The sequence below is a fragment of the Chlamydotis macqueenii genome, unplaced genomic scaffold, assembly GCF_036417535.1.
Source record: "Chlamydotis macqueenii isolate bChlMac1 unplaced genomic scaffold, bChlMac1.mat HAP1_SCAFFOLD_116, whole genome shotgun sequence".
Classification (NCBI taxonomy): Eukaryota; Metazoa; Chordata; class Aves; order Otidiformes; family Otididae; genus Chlamydotis; species Chlamydotis macqueenii.
Window position 1 is genome coordinate 14795 of NW_028239005.1, and position 14754 is coordinate 29548.

The following is a 14754-nucleotide window of genomic DNA, read 5'->3' on the forward strand; positions in this document are numbered from 1 at the left end:
CTCCCGGGGGCCACACCCCCTTTCCGTACGGCGGCCGGCGAGGCCCAAAGCCGCTTTTCCGCTCTCCGGCGCGGTTCCCCCTCCGCCATGGGGGTGCAGAGGCGGCGGCGGCGGTTTTTGGGGGGTCCCGGGGGGGACCCCGGGCTGGAGCCCGAGGCAGCCGGTTACTTCCGCCGGGCGCTGGAGACGCTGGAGGAGGGGCTGGGCCCCGACGAGCTGGGTGAGGGCGGGGGGGGGTCCCGGGGGGGGGTTTTGGGGGGCTGGGGGGGGGGGTTGGGGTCCGGGGGGGGTTTTGGGGGTCCGGGGGGGGGTTTTGGGGGGGCGGGGGGGGGGGGTGAAGCCCCCCCGGGGAGTTTTGGGCCCCCCCCAGGGTGGTTTTTGCCCGCCCCCCCCCCCTCCCAGCACGGGGTTAATTTTTAATTTAATTTAGCGCGTAACTGTAAATTTAAATTTTAATTTAATTGGCGTCTTAATTTTTAATCTGGGCTTAAATTGGAGATTCAGTCTCGTTTTCGGTTTAATTTTTAAATTTTAATTTTTAATTCGCTTTCGAACTCCATTCCTAATTTAAGTTTTCATTTTAAACCGGGTTTTGCTTTACGCTCGCGTTTAATTTTTAAGTTTTAATTTTAAGTCGCGTTTTGCGCTTCGCTTTGAATTTAGCTTCTAATTTTATTTTTAATTTACTCTCGAATTTAATTTTTAGTTTCATTTTAAACCCCGATTTTAGTTCAGTTTTCAGTTTAAGTTTTAATTTTTAGCTTCATTTTTAATTTCACATCTAATTTAATTTTAAATTTTATTTTCAGTTTTATTTTTAATTTCATTTTCAATTTCGTTTCCATTTTCCGTTTGAATTTAACTTTGATTTTAATTCTTCACTTTTAATTTTTAGTTTAATTTTTAATTTACTTTTAAATTTAACATCCACTTTCACTTTAAATTTAGTTTCAAGATTGATTTTTAATTTAATTTTTTAGTTTAATTCCTAACTTTTAATTTTGACTTTCATTTGTAATTTTATTTTGAGCTTCTGAATTTAACATTCCATCCCATTTTTAGCTTCGTTTGGAATTTAATTTCCAATTTTGTTTTCAATTTCTTTTTAACTTTGAATTTAATTTCCAGTTGAATTTTTAACTTTCCCTTTTCAGTTTCATTTTTACTTTCATTTTAAACTTCTAATTGTAAATTCCGTTTCATTTTTCGCCTCATTTTAAGTTTCATTTGCGATTTTACGCTTCAGCTTAATTTTCAGCTGAATTCCCATGTTTTAGTTTTTGCTTCCGTTTCGAATTCTCTTTCAAATTTCACGTTTGATTTCCTTAAACGTTGAAGTTAATCTAAAATTTAATGTTGAAGTTAATGTTGAAGTCGCTTTAAATTTAAAATTTAATGTTGGAGTAAATTTTCAATTTAATTTTCAATTTAATTTTCAATTTAACTTCAAATTTAACTTCAAATTTAACTTCACATTTAATTTCACATTTCATTTCAAATTTTTTTTACCTTAGTTTTCAATTTAATTTCGAAGTTTATTTCAAAGTTTATTTCAAAGTTTATTTCAAAGTTTATTTCAAAGTTTATTTCAAAGTTTATTTCTAATTTAATTTCAAAAAGTTTATTTCAAATTGAATTTCAAAGTTTACTTCTAATTTAATTTGGAATTTAATTTCAAATTGAATTTCAAAGTTTATTTCTAATTGAATTTCAAAGTTTATTTCTAATTTAATTTCAAAGTTTATTTCTAATTTAATTTCAAAGTTTATTCCTAATTTAATTTCTAAGTTTATTTCTAATTTAATTTCTACTTTAATTTTGAATTTAATTTCTAATTTAATTTCTAATTTAATTTCTAATTTAATTTCTAATTAAATTTGGAATTAAATTTGGAATTGAATTTAATTTGGAATTTAATTTGGAATTTAATTTGGAATTTATTTCGAATTTAATTTCAAATTTTTCAAATTTAATTTTGAATTTAATTTTAATTTAATTGTGAATTTAATGTCAAGTTTTTGGAATTTAATTTGGAATTTAATTTCAAATTTAATTTTCAATTTGGAATTTAGTTTCAAATTTAATTTGGAATTTAATTTCGAATTAAATTTGGAATTTAATTTCGAATTTTTTGAATTGAATTTGGAATTGAATTTGGAATTGAATTTGGAATTGAATTTGGAATTTAGTTTCAACTGTAATTTTCCGGTGCCCTTGTCTCCCCCGCAGCGCTCTTCGCCCCCAACGTCCTGCGCGAGGCGCTGGCGGCCGGCCCGCCCCTGGCCCTGCACCCGGGGGGCTCGCGCCTCCTGCTCGCCCTCCTCCCCCGCGCCCCCCCCCGCCCCTTTGGCCCGCCTCCTGGCCCTCCTGGCCGCGGGGGGGCTGGGGGGGCCGGCGGGGCACCGCGGGGGGCGCGGGGTGCTGGAGGCGGCGCTGGGCCGGGTGCCGGGGGCGCTGCGGGAGGCGGGGGGCGGGGGGGGGGGAGGGGGCGGGGCTGGAGGAGGCCGTGGGGCGGCTGGCGGCGGCGGCGGGGGAGGGGCCGGTGGCGTTCGCCCGCCACCCCGCCGGGGGCTTCGTGCTCAGGGCCCTGCTCAGGGCGCTGGGGGGGGGAGGAGCCGCAGCGGCAGGTGAGGGGGCGGGGCTTGGGGGGGAGGGGGCGGGGCTTGGCATGGGCGGGGTTGGGGGGAATATGGGGCGGGGTTTGGGGAAGGAGGCTTGGGAAGGGGGCGGGGCTTGGGAAAGGTTTGGGGGAAAGGGGGGCGGGGTTTGGGGGAAGGGGGGCGGGGTTTGGGGTGGGGGCGGGGCTTGGGAAAGAGGTTTGGGGGAAGGGGGTGGGGTTTGGGGAAGGGGGCGGGGCTTGGGAAAGGTTTGGGGAAAGGGGGGCGGGGCTTGGGGGATGTGGGGGCGTGGGGTTTGGGGTGGGGGCGGGGTTTGGGGAAGGAGGTTTGGGGGGAAAGGGGCGGGGTTTGGGGGAAGGGGGCGGGGTTTGGGGTGGGGGCGGGGTTTGGGGAAGGGTGGGTTTGGGGAAAGGGGGCGGGGTTTAGGGAAAAGGGGCGGGATTTGTGGAGGGGGCGGGATTTGGGGGTGGAGCTTGGGGGCAGGCTTTGGGGAAAGGGGGCGGGGTTTAGGGGTGGGGGCGGGGTTTGGGGAAGGAGGCTGGGGGAAGGGGGCGGGGCTTGGGATGTGGGGTGGGTTTAGGGGAAGATGGGGCGGGGTTTGGGGAAAGGGGGCGGGGTTTGGGGAAAGGGGGCGGGGTTTGGGGAAGGAGGTTTGGGAAAAGGGGCGGGGCTTAGGGAAGAGGGGGCGGGGCTTAGGGAAAAGGGGTGGGATTTGTGGAGGGGCGGGATTTGGGGTTGTGGGGGCGGGGTTTGGGGGAAAGGGGGCGGGGTTTGGAAAAGGGGGAGGGGTTTGGAAAGGGGCGGGGTTTGGAGAAGGGGCGGGGTTTGAGTTGTGGGCGTGGTTTTGGGGCTGTGGGGGCGGGGTTTGAGGATGTGGGCGGGGTCGGGGGGGGGGGGTCGCTCTCACCTCTTCCCCTTCCCCAGAATCCCCCGGAGGGGCGGAGCCAAAATCCAAGGGGGCGGAGCCGCCGGCAGAGGGGGCGGAGCCGGCAGCCAAGGGGGCGGAGCTTCCCCCCTCGTTCCCGCCCCTCCTGGAGCAGCTGGCCGAGGCATTGGTGGAGAATCTGCCTGGTAAGCCCCGCCCCCCTCCTAGCCACGCCCCCCTACACGCTGGCCACGCCCCCCCTACACGCTGGCCACGCCCCCCTACACGCTGGCCACGCCCCCCCCGACAGCCCCGCCCCCCTCCCCCCCAGCCCTGCTGTCCCCGCCGGGCGCCAGCCTGTGCCTGCAGGAGGCGCTAGGGGCCCTGCACCGCAGCCAATCGCCCGCCTGCGCCCGCCTCTCTGCCGCGCCCTGATTGGTCGGCTGGCCCCGCCCGGCCCCGAGGGCGAGGAGAGGTGAGAGAGCTCATTGGGCGGGGGGCCGGGAAGGGGGGCGGGGCTTATGGGGCAGGCGGGCTCGGAGGGGGCGTTTCTGTTGGCTGAGCGAGCCGGGCTCCGATTGGCCGGGCGTTTGGGCGCGGCCTCTGCTGATTGGCTGGCTGGGCACTGCGCTCCTTTGCGATTGGCTGGGGGGCGGGGGGGGGGGGTGTTGCGGTGCCCTTTCCCGATTGGCTGGGTAATTTCAAAGCTGCTTCCTGATTGGCTGACCCGACTTAGAGCTGTCTCCTGATTGGCTGGCTGATTTAAAAGCCGCTTCCTGATTGGCTGGCCTTTTCCCATTGGTCGAGGGCGTTTCCTGGGGCTGTTTCCTGATTGGCCGGGCGGTCTCCGGCGCTGGTTGCCTATTGGGCGGGGGGAGGTTCGGGCTGTTTCCTATCGGAAGCCTCGTTTCTAAAGCCGGCGTCTGGTTGGCCGCTCGGCCCTCAGCCTCCCTCTCATTGGTTGCCGGCTTCCGGAGTCTCGCTCCTCATTGGCCAGCCGTCCCAAACGCCGTTTGCCGATTGGCCGGCCGGCCGCCGGCCCCTTTCTCATTGGCTAACTCTCTACCGACGCCACGTTGTCGATTGGCCGGCGGGGCTTTCTGTTGGGGGGGGGGAACCCAAGGCCCCGGCTCCTGATTGGATGGGGGTTTCCCCTGCGCCCGTTTCTGATTGGCTGCCTTCCCCAGCGCCCTGGTGCGGGGGCTGCAGGACCCCGCCCCGCGGGCGGCTGCTGGAGGCGGCCATGACGGTGGCCGAGCCCCGCCTCCTGCGCCGCCTCTTCCGCCGCCAGCTGAGGGGCCGCCTACGGGGCGTGGCCACCCACCGCCTGGCCAATCACGGCCTGCAGCGCCTGCTGGACCACGCCCCCCGCCGACGTGGTAGGCGGGGCTTCACCGGGGGGGGGGGGGCGCGGGGTTTTGGGCGGGGCTTCACGAGGGGGGGGCGGGGTTTTGGCGGGCCTCGCAGGTGGGCGGGGGCTGGCGCGGGTGGGCGGGGCTTGACGCTGGCCCCGCCCCCTCCCCCCGCAGGTGGGGGAGGTGCTGGAGGAGCTCGGCCCCGCCCTGGGCGACGCCCTGGCCCAGGGTCACCCCGGGGTCATCACCGCCCTATTGGCCGCCTGCCGCCGCCACCCGCCCCTCCAGCAGGGGGCGCTGCGCTGCCTCTTCCAGGTAGGCCACGCCCCTCCCCCCCCCGTCCTTGGCCACGCCCCCTCCCCCTCCCCCCCCCCCCCCCACCCCCAACCTAATTCTCTCGTCCAATAGGCTTTCGGCTGCTGGGAGCCGCCCGAGCGCCGCCGCGCCTGCGTGGGGCTCCTGGCCGGGCTCCGCCCCTTCGAGGGCGGGGCCACGCCCGAGGTGAGGGGCGGGGCAAAGCCCGCCAGGGGGGCGGGGCTTTTGGCACCCCACCCCCTCGTTTTCTCGCCCGGCTCCGCCCCCTCCACGGGTGGGGCCCCCCCCAAACCCCGCCCCCCCAGCAAACCCCGCCCCCCCCAGCAAACCCCGCCCCTTTCTCCCCAGGTGGGCGTGGTCACCCTGCACGGCTCCCTCCTCCTCCAGCACCTCCTCCATTTCCGGGACCCGGGACCCATACTGGGAGGACTGGAAGCCTCCCCCCCGCCTCATTGGTCGGCCTGGCCCTCAGCCCCACCGGCAGCCGCGTCTGGGACGCCCTCCTGGCCTCCCCCGCCGTCCCCCCCCGCGCCCAGCCGCCGCCTCCTGCGCAAGCTCAAGGTGAGGGGGCGGGGCCCCGGCGGCGCTTTTCGGGGCTCCTCCCCCTTTTCGGCAGTGGTTTTGAGGCTCCCCCGGGAAAGCCCCGGGGCGGTTTCGAGGCTCTTCCTCCTGGCGGGAGGCGGTTTCGGAGCCCCCCGCCGCGTCGCAAGGCGGTTTCCGGGCCGCCCGGCGCGTCGCGCGGCGGTTTCCAGGCTCCCCGGCGCGCCGCGCGGCGGTTTCCAGGCTCCCCGTCGAGCCACGCGATGGTTTCGAGGCCCTCCCTCGCGTCAGGGGGCGGTTTCGAGCCTCTCGATTGCATCGCGTGGCAGTTTCGAGGCTCTTCCTCGCGTCGTGCGGCGGTTTCGAGGCTCCCTGTCGCCATGTGGGGCAGTTTTGAGGCTCTCTGTCACATGATATGGCGGTTTCAAGGCTCTCCATCGCATTGTGTGGCGGTTTTGAGCCTCTCTCTCACTTCATATGGCAGTTTTGAGGCTCCCCGTCACACTGCGTGGCGGTTTTGAGTCTCTCAATCTCATAGTATGGCGGTTTCAAGGTTCTCCATTGCATCACATGGCAGTTTCGAGCTTCTCCATTGCATCACATGGCGGTTTCGAGCCTCTCCCTCGTGTCATGTGCAGTTTCGAAGCTCCCCGTCACGTTGCATGGTGGTTTCGAGCCTCTCCATCGCATTTTGTGGCGGTTTTGAGCCTCTCCCTCGTGTCATATGGCAGTTTCGAGGCTCCCCGCCACATTGCATGGCAGTTTTGAGCTTCTCCATGTTGTCACGCGGCGGTTTCGAGCCTCTCCCTCGTGTCATACGGCAGTTTCGAGGCTCCCTGTCACATTGCATGGCAGTTTTGAGCTTCTCCATGTTGTCACGCGGCGGTTTCGAGCCTCTCCCTCGTGTCATACGGCAGTTTCGAGGCTCCCTGTCGCATTGCATGGCGGTTTCAAGCCTGTCCATCACATAACATGGCGGTTTCAAGGCTCTCCACTGCCTCACATGGCAATTTTGAGCTTCTCCATCGCATCACACAGCAGTTTCGAGCCTCTCCCTCGTGTCATATGGCAGTTTCAAAGGTCCCCATCATATTGCAAGGCGGTTTCAAGCCTCTCCACCACATTGTGTGGTAGTTTTGAGCCTCTCAATCACATAATATGGCAGTTCCAAGGCTCCCCGTCACACTGCGTGGCGGTTTCAAGCCTCTCAATCACATAGTATGGCGGTTTCAAGGCTCTCCATTACATCACATGGCAGTTTCGAGCTTCTCCATCGCGTCTCGGGGTGGTTTCAAGCCTCTCCTTTGTGCCATATGGCAGTTTCGAGGCTTCCCGTCACATTGCACGGCGGTTTCAAGCTTCTCCGTGTCGTCACGCGGCGGTTTTGAGCCTCTCCCTCGTGCCATATGGCAGTTTCGAGGCTCCCCGCCACATTGCGTGGCGGTTTCGAGCCTCTCCTTCGTGCCACGCGACGGTTTCGAGGCTCCCCCGGATGTTTTTTTACCCCCCCCCCCCCCCCCCCCCCGCAGGGCCACTACCTCTCGCTCGCCTGTCACCGCAACGGCAGCCGCGTCCTCGACGCCGTCTGGGCCTCGTCCTCCGCCCCAGCCCGCGCCGCCATCGCCGCCGAGCTGGGTGAGCGCCGGCGGCCGGGCGACGGGGAGGCTCCCCGCCCCCCCCCCGCCCCCCGCGCTCAAGCCCCGCCCTCTCCCCGCAGCCCCCCAACTCCAGGCCCTGCAGCGCGACCCCCACGGGCGGGGCGTGGCCCGCAGCCTCGCCCTCGACCTCTTCCTCCGCCGCCGCCGCCAATGGGAAGAGCTGCAGGCCGCCGCCCCGCCGCCTGGCGCCCCTCCTGTGATGTCACAGGGGCCCCGGCGCCGCGCCGGGACGTCCCCTCCTCCGCCTCGGTTGCTCCGCGGCGACTTTTTTACCAAAATTCACCGTTTTTCCACATTTTCGTGGGGTTTTTTTTTTAACACGAAGGAAACGAAATCTGCCAGTTGGGGGGGGGGGTAATTAGCACCAATTGGGGGGCGGGGGGAGGTAATTAGCACCAATTAGGGGGGGTTGGGGGTAATTGGTGCCAATTCGCGGAGGGGTTGGGGGGGAATTAGGGCCAATTAGGGGGGGGTTTGGGGGAGTAATTAAGGGGTTTGAGGCTAATTAGGGTGGGTTTGGGGGTAATTAGCACCAGTTGGGGGGGTTTGGAGGTAATTAGGGTCAATTATGGGAGTTTGGAGTAATTAAGGGGGGTTTGGGGGTAATTAGTGGCCAATTGGGGGGTTGGGGGTAATTAGGGCCAGTTTGGGGGGTTTGGGGGAGTAATTAAGGGCTTTGGGGCTAATTAGGGTGGGTTTGGGGGTAATTAGGGGGAGTTTGGGCGTAATTAGGGCCAAGTAGGGGGAGTTTGGGGGTAATTACGGGACTTTTGGGGCAATTAGGGCCAATTATGGGACTTTTGGGGCAATTAGGGCCAATTATGGGGGCTTGGGAGGTAATTAGGGCAAATTAGAGGCTTTGGGGGGCAATTGGGGGGTGGGGGCAATAAGGGCCAATTAGGGGGGGTTTGGGGGAGTAATTAAGGGGTTTGGGGCTAATTAGGGTGGGTTTGGGGGTAATTAGGACCAGTTGGGGGGGGGTTGGGGGTAATTAGCCCCAATTAGGGGGAGTTTGGGGGTAATTATGAGGATTTGGGGACAATTAGGGCCAAATGGGGGGGTTTGGGGGTAATTAGCACCAATTGGGGGGTTTGGGGGGCAATTAGGGGGTCTGGTGTGCACGAGGGGGCAGTTTTGGGGGCAATTAGCAGCCCTGGAGGGCTCTGGGGGGCAATTAGCACCAATTGGGGGGGCTTGGGGTAATTAGGGCCAATTAGAGGCTTTTGGGGGGCAATTAGAGGGTGGGGTGTGCATAGGGGGTGGTTTTGGGGGCAATTAGCAGCCCCGGAGGGCTCATGGGGGGCAATTAGCACCAATTGGGGGAGGTGGGGGGTAATTAGTACCAATTAGGGGGGTTTTGGTGGTAATTAGCACCAATTAGGGGGTTTGGGAGTAATTAGTGCCAATTAGGGGGAGTTTGGGTAATTAGCCCCAATTAGGGGGAGTTTGGGGGTAATTATGAGGGTTTGGGGGCAATTAGGGCCAATTAGTGGGGGTTGGGTGGCAATTAATGCCAATTAGGGGGTTTTGTGGATTAATTAGAAGGTCTGGGGGCACGGGGGGGGCGATTTTGGGGGCCGTTAGAGTGATTGGGGGGCTCGTGGGGGGGCAATTAGCACCAATTGCGGGGGGTTGGGGGTAATTATCGCCAATCGGGGGGCAATTAGCGCCAATTAGAGGGGGTTGGGGGTAATGAGGGGGGGCCCGGCCCTCACCTGCTCCCGCAGCTCGCCCTGGGGGTGGGGGGGGGGGGGGGCGGACACGAACGGGTCCTTTAACGGCGCTGCCGCCCCCCCAAACCTCCCCAAAATGGCGGCCGCCCCCCTTCCTTCCCCCCCCCCCTCCAGCCTCACCGCAGCTCCTCCATCTCGGAACCGCCAGGCCGAAGTTCGGGGGGGGGCCGTTTCACCCTTTTTCTGGGGGAAAAAAAAAAAAAAATAAATTTTTAAACATGGGTGGTTTCGTAGAGAGGGGGGTGGGCGCGGCTGCCCCCCCCACGCGCGCGTGGGGCCGCCCCAAAACCTTCTCTTCCCCCTCCCCGCTCCCCCTCTCCTTGGACTACATTTCCCATCGTCCTCCGCGCCGAGGCACTAGCCCGCCCTGCGAGCCCGCCTTTTTCCCGCGGTGCTTTGCGCGGCTTCCCCCTCCGGCACCGCCGCCATGTTCCTGCAGTGCTACACCGATGAGCGAGGCGAGCGCGTCTACACCCTGAAGGTACCGGATGGAGGGAGGGGAGGAAGGGAAGGCGGGAGGTTTTAGGGCACCGGGGACCGACCTCACCCCGCTGTTTTCCCCCCCCGCAGAAGGTGTCCCCGACGGGGCAGCCCACCCGCTCGGCCCACCCGGCCCGCTTCTCCCCCGACGACAAGTTTTCCCCGCCACCGCCTGGCGCTCAAACGCCGCTTCGGCTTGCTGCCCACCCAGCGGCCGCGACCACTCCTCTGAAGCCGTGGGGGGGACGGACAGCACGACGGATGAAAGCGTGGAAATAAACGGTTAAAAAGCGGCACGGCTCTGCGTGGCGTTCGCGGCAAACCCCGCGTGGGGTGTGGGGGGGAGCACACGCCACGCCCCCGCTTGTTCCCCTATTCCCCCCCCCCCCCCGCGCAACTCATGGTTCGCCCCACCTGTCAATCTCCCAAGCCACGCCCCTCTCCCCCCCCCCCCCCTCAGGTACTAACGGTTTTTCCCGCCCTTTCCCGGGCTCCCTCCCCCCTCCCCTCAGGTACTAACGGCTTTTCCCGCCCTTTTCCCGGGCTCCCTCCCCCCTCCCCTCAGGTACTAACGGCTTTTCCGCCCTTTCCCGGGCTCCCTCCCCTCGGGTCCTAACGGCTTTTCCCGCCCTTTCCCGGGTTCGTAGCCCCAAAATGGGGGAATTCGGCCAAAATGGAGTTGGGGGGATTTCAGGAGTTCGGCCCCAAAACGGGTGGTCGCGGGGAGAGACCTGGAATGGGGGGATTTGGCCCCGGAGCGGTGGTTCTGTGCCCACCAACCCCAGTTTTTCACTCAAAATGGCAGAATTTTCCCCCTAGAATATCAGTTTTTCCCCAAACCGTCATTTTTTTCACTCAGAATGGCTTTTTTTTTCCCCCTCAAAGTGTCATTTCCCCCCCCAAACAGTCATTTTTTCCACTCAAAATGGCAGTTCCCCCCCCCAAACTGTTGTTTTTTTTCACCCAGAATGGCAGTTTTTCCCCCAAACCGTCATTTTTTTCACTCAGAAATCACAGTTTTTTTCCCCAAACTGTCATTTTTGCCTCAGATTCACAGGTTTTTTTTTCCTCAAAGCATCATTTTTCCCCTCAGAATTGCAGTTTTCCCCCGAAAACCGTCATTTCTTCCCTCAGAATCGCAGTTTTTCCCCCAAACTGTCATTTTTTTCACCCAGAATGGCAGGCTTTTTTTTCCCCAAACGGTCATTTTTTTCCTCAGAATCACACTTTTCCCCCCAAACCGTCATTTTTTTTCCCCTCAGAATCAGTTTTTCCCCCAAACCGTCTTTTTTTTCCCCTCAGAATGGCAGGTTTTTTCCCCAGAATCGCAGTTTCCCCCCCCAAACTCATTTTTTCCCTCAGAATCGCAGTTTTTCATTTTTTTTTTCCCTCAGAATCACAGTTTTCCCCCCCAAACCACCATTTTCCCCTCAGAATCACAATTTTTCCCCCAAACCGTCTTTTTTTTCCCCTCAGAATGGCAGGTTTTTTTTCCCCAGAATCGCAGTTTTTCTCCCCAAACCGTCATTTTCCCCCTCAGAATCACAGTTTTTCCCCCAGACTGTCATTTTTTCACTCAGAATGGCAGTTTTTTCCCCCAAAACATCATTTTTTTTCACCCAGAATCGCAGTTTTTCCCCAAAACTGTCTTTTTTTTCACTCAGAATGGCAGTTTTCCCCCCAAACCTTCATTTTTTTCCCCTCAGAATCACAGTTTTTCCCCCCAAGCCGCCATTTTCCCCCTCAGAATCACAGTTTTTCCCCCAAACTGTCATTTTTTCACTCAGAATCGCAGTTTTTCCCCCCAAACCGTCACTTTTCCCCTCAGAATCGTAGTTTTCCCCTCCAAACTGTCATTTTTTTCCCTCAGAATGGCAGGTTTTTTTCCCCAGAATCGCAGTTTCCCCCCCCAACTCATTTTTTCCCTCAGAATCGCAGTTTTTCTTTTTTTTTTTTCCCCTCAGAATCACAGTTTTTCCCCCAAACCGTCATTTTTTTCACCCAGAATGGCAGGGTTTTTTCCCCAGAATTGCAGGTTTTCCCCCCAAACCACCATTTTTTTCCCCCAAAATCACAGTTTTCCCCCCAAACCGTCATTTTTTCCCCTCAGAATCGCAGTTTTTCTCCCAAACTGTCATTTTTTCACCCTCAAAATGGCAGTTTTTCCCCCAAACCGTCATTTTTTCACCCAGAATGGCAATTTTTTTTCCCCAAAGCATCATTTTTCCCCTCAGAATCGCAGTTTTCTCCCAAAAACCCTCAGTTCTTCCCTCAGAATCTCAGTTTTTCCCCCAAACTGTCATTTTTTTCACCCAGAATGGCAGGGGTTTTTTCCCCAAACGGTCATTTTTTTCCTCAGAATCGCACTTTTCCCCCAAACCGTCATTTTTTTTCCCCTCAGAAGCACAGTTTTTCCCCAAACCGTCTTTTTTTTCCCCTCAGAATGGCAGGTTTTTTTTCCCCAGAATCGCAGTTTTTCTCCCCAAACCGTCATTTTCCCCCTCAGAATCACAGTTTTTCCCCCAAACCGTCATTTTTTCACTCAGAATGGCAGTTTTTTCCCCCAAAGCATCATTTTTTTTCACCCAGAATCGCAGTTTTTCCCCCAAACTGTCTTTTTTTTTCACTCAGAATGGCAGTTTTCCCCCCAAACCTTCATTTTTTTCCCCTCAGAATCACAGTTTTTCCCCCCAAGCCGCCATTTTCCCCCTCAGAATCGCAGTTTTTCCCCCCAAACAGTCACTTTTCCCCTCAGAATTGTAGTTTTCCCCTCCAAACTGTCATTTTTTCCCCTCAGAATGGCAGGTTTTTTCCCCAGAATCGCAGTTTCCCCCCCCAAACTCATTTTTTCCCTCAGAATCGCAGTTTTTCATTTTTTTTTTCCCTCAGAATCACAGTTTTCCCCCCCAAAACCGCCATTTTCCCCTCAGAATCACAGTTTTTTCCCCCAAACCATCATTTTTTTCACCCAGAATGGCAGGGTTTTTTCCCCAGAATTGCAGGTTTTCCCCCCAAACCGCCATTTTTTTTCCCCCAAAATCACAGTTTTCCCCCCAAACCGTCATTTTTTCCCCTCAGAATCGCAGTTTTTCTCCCAAACTGTCATTTTTCACCCTCAAAATGGCAGTTTTTCCCCCAAACCGTCATTTTTTCACCCAGAATGGCAGGTTTTTTTCCCCAAAGCATCATTTTTCCCCTCAGAATCGCGGGTGTCTGCTCCAAAATGTCATTTTTTTCACCCAAAATGGCAGGGTTTTTCCCCTATCAGGTGAGAGAAGCCATTTTGGGCTGTGAGCGCAGCCTGCAGCCACAGGTTTTGGGGGAAATTCCGCCCGTTTGAGGATTTTTCACGCCCAGGGGGAAATTCGGGTCGAAAAACCGCAAGTTTTGGGGCCGGGCGAAAAAAAAAGCCATTTTTGCATGAAAAAAGACGCCAAAAATGGTGGGTTTTGTCGCGGGGGGTGGGGGGGGACATCATTTTGGGGAGAAAAGAGGCGAATTGGGGATTTTTGCCCCAAAATTGACATTTTAGTTTGGTTTTTTTAAATTTTTTTTGAATATTTGGCAATTTTTGGAAAACAGAGCGCTTTTGCCCAAAAGCGGCGATTTTTTGAGCAGAAAAGTGAAGATTTTGGAGCGCGAAAGTGACGATTTTTGGGGCGAAAAACTCAATTTTTTTTGGGAAAAAAAGTGAAGATTTTGTGAGCACAGACTTCAAGGTTTTTGGGTGCAGATTTCGGTGGTTTGGGGGCACAAAATTGAAGGTTTTTGAGCCTAAAATTCAAGATTTTGGGGCAAAAAGTGAAGGTTTTGGGGCACAAAAGTGAAGATTTTTGGAGCACAGAAATCCAAGCTTTTTTTGGGTTAAAAATCAAGATTTTGGGGCACAGAAATGAAGATTTTTGGAGCACGAAACTCAGGGTTTTTTGGGTTTAAAAATCAAGATTTTGGGGCACCGAAATCAAAGATTTTGGGATGGAAAAGCGAGGATTTGGGGGCACAGAAGTGAAGATTTTCGGAGCAGCAAACCCAAGGGGTTTTTGGGTGTAAAAGTGAAGATTTTGGGAGCGCAGCGTTCAAGGCTTTTGGGTGCAAATCTCAAAATTTTGGGGGCGAAAGTGAAAAATGGCGAATTCGGGTTGGATTTCTCTCCACACCGGGCAGTTTTGTGGGTTTTTTGGTGCTAAATTTCGTGATTTTGGGCAAAAATCCACCGGTTTTTCCCAAAAAAAGGAGCCTGGGTTCTACGGTGAAGGTGAAAACTTTAATTTTTGGGGCACAAAAGCGCCAGATTTGGGGGGGAAAAGGGCATTTTGGGGTTAAAATGACGACAAAGGGAGAAAAATATATTTTTTTTCTCCGAAGATTTGTGCGCTTGCCGTAAAATGCCGGATTTTTTTCCCGTAAAATCAATATTTTTGGCATAAAATGTGTGGGTTTGTTGTAAAATGTCTATTTTTTTTGCTTTAAAATCGACATTTTTGCTGGAAAATGTGTAAACTTTTGCTTTAAAATCTGTAGTTTTCGCTTTAAAATCTTTATTTTTCTCTTTAAAATCTGTATTTTTTGCTTTAAAATCTGTAACTTTTGCTTTAAAAATCTGTATTTTTTTTTCTTTAAAATCTGTATTTTTGCTTTAAAATCTATATTTTTTCTTTAAAGTATGTTTTTTTCTTTAAAATTTGTATTTTTTGCTTTAAAATCTGTATTTTTCTCTTTAAAAATCTGTATTTTTGCTTTAAAATCTGTGATTTTTTCTTTAAAACCTGTGATTTTTTTCTTTAAAATCTGTATTTTTTCTTTAAAATCTGTATTTTTTTGCTTTAAAAATCTGTATTTTTTCTATAAAATCTATTTTTTCTTTAAAATCTGTGATTTTTTTCTTTAAAATCTGTGATTTTTTCTTTAAAATCTGTATTTTTTCTTTAAAATCTGTATTTTTTCTTTAAAATCTGTATTTTTTTGCTTTAAAAATCTGTATTTTTTCTATAAAATCTATTTTTTCTTTAAAATCTGTGATTTTTTTCTTTAAAATCTGTGATTTTTTCTTTAAAATCTGTATTTTTTCTTTAAAATCTGTATTTTTTCTTTAAAATCTGTATTTTTTTGCTTTAAAAATCTGTATTTTTTCTATAAAATCTATTTTTTCTTTAAAATCTGTGATTTTTTTCTTTAAAATCTGTGATTTTT

The 14754-nt window shown here is 52.9% G+C and overlaps 2 protein-coding genes across 2 annotated transcripts; both read left to right on the plus strand.

Moving 5' to 3' along the window:
* The first annotated feature begins 75 nt into the window (after positions 1-75).
* On the plus strand, positions 76-7709 carry NOP9 (NOP9 nucleolar protein). Its single transcript, XM_086771596.1, is given in 16 exon segments — positions 76-220; positions 2230-2399; positions 2486-2627; positions 3543-3689; positions 3815-3900; positions 3903-3958; positions 4671-4701; positions 4703-4855; positions 4857-4862; positions 5013-5153; positions 5247-5339; positions 5502-5601; positions 5604-5689; positions 5691-5714; positions 7223-7328; positions 7411-7709. Coding segments are annotated over 16 exon segments (1773 nt in total). The 5' UTR covers positions 76-87.
* Positions 7710-9409: 1700 nt separating this feature from the next.
* NOP10 (NOP10 ribonucleoprotein) lies at positions 9410-9857 on the plus strand. Its single transcript, XM_086771597.1, is given in 3 exon segments — positions 9410-9565; positions 9655-9726; positions 9728-9857. Coding segments are annotated over 3 exon segments (195 nt in total). The 5' UTR covers positions 9410-9511; the 3' UTR covers positions 9797-9857.
* The last annotated feature ends 4897 nt before the right edge of the window (positions 9858-14754 follow it).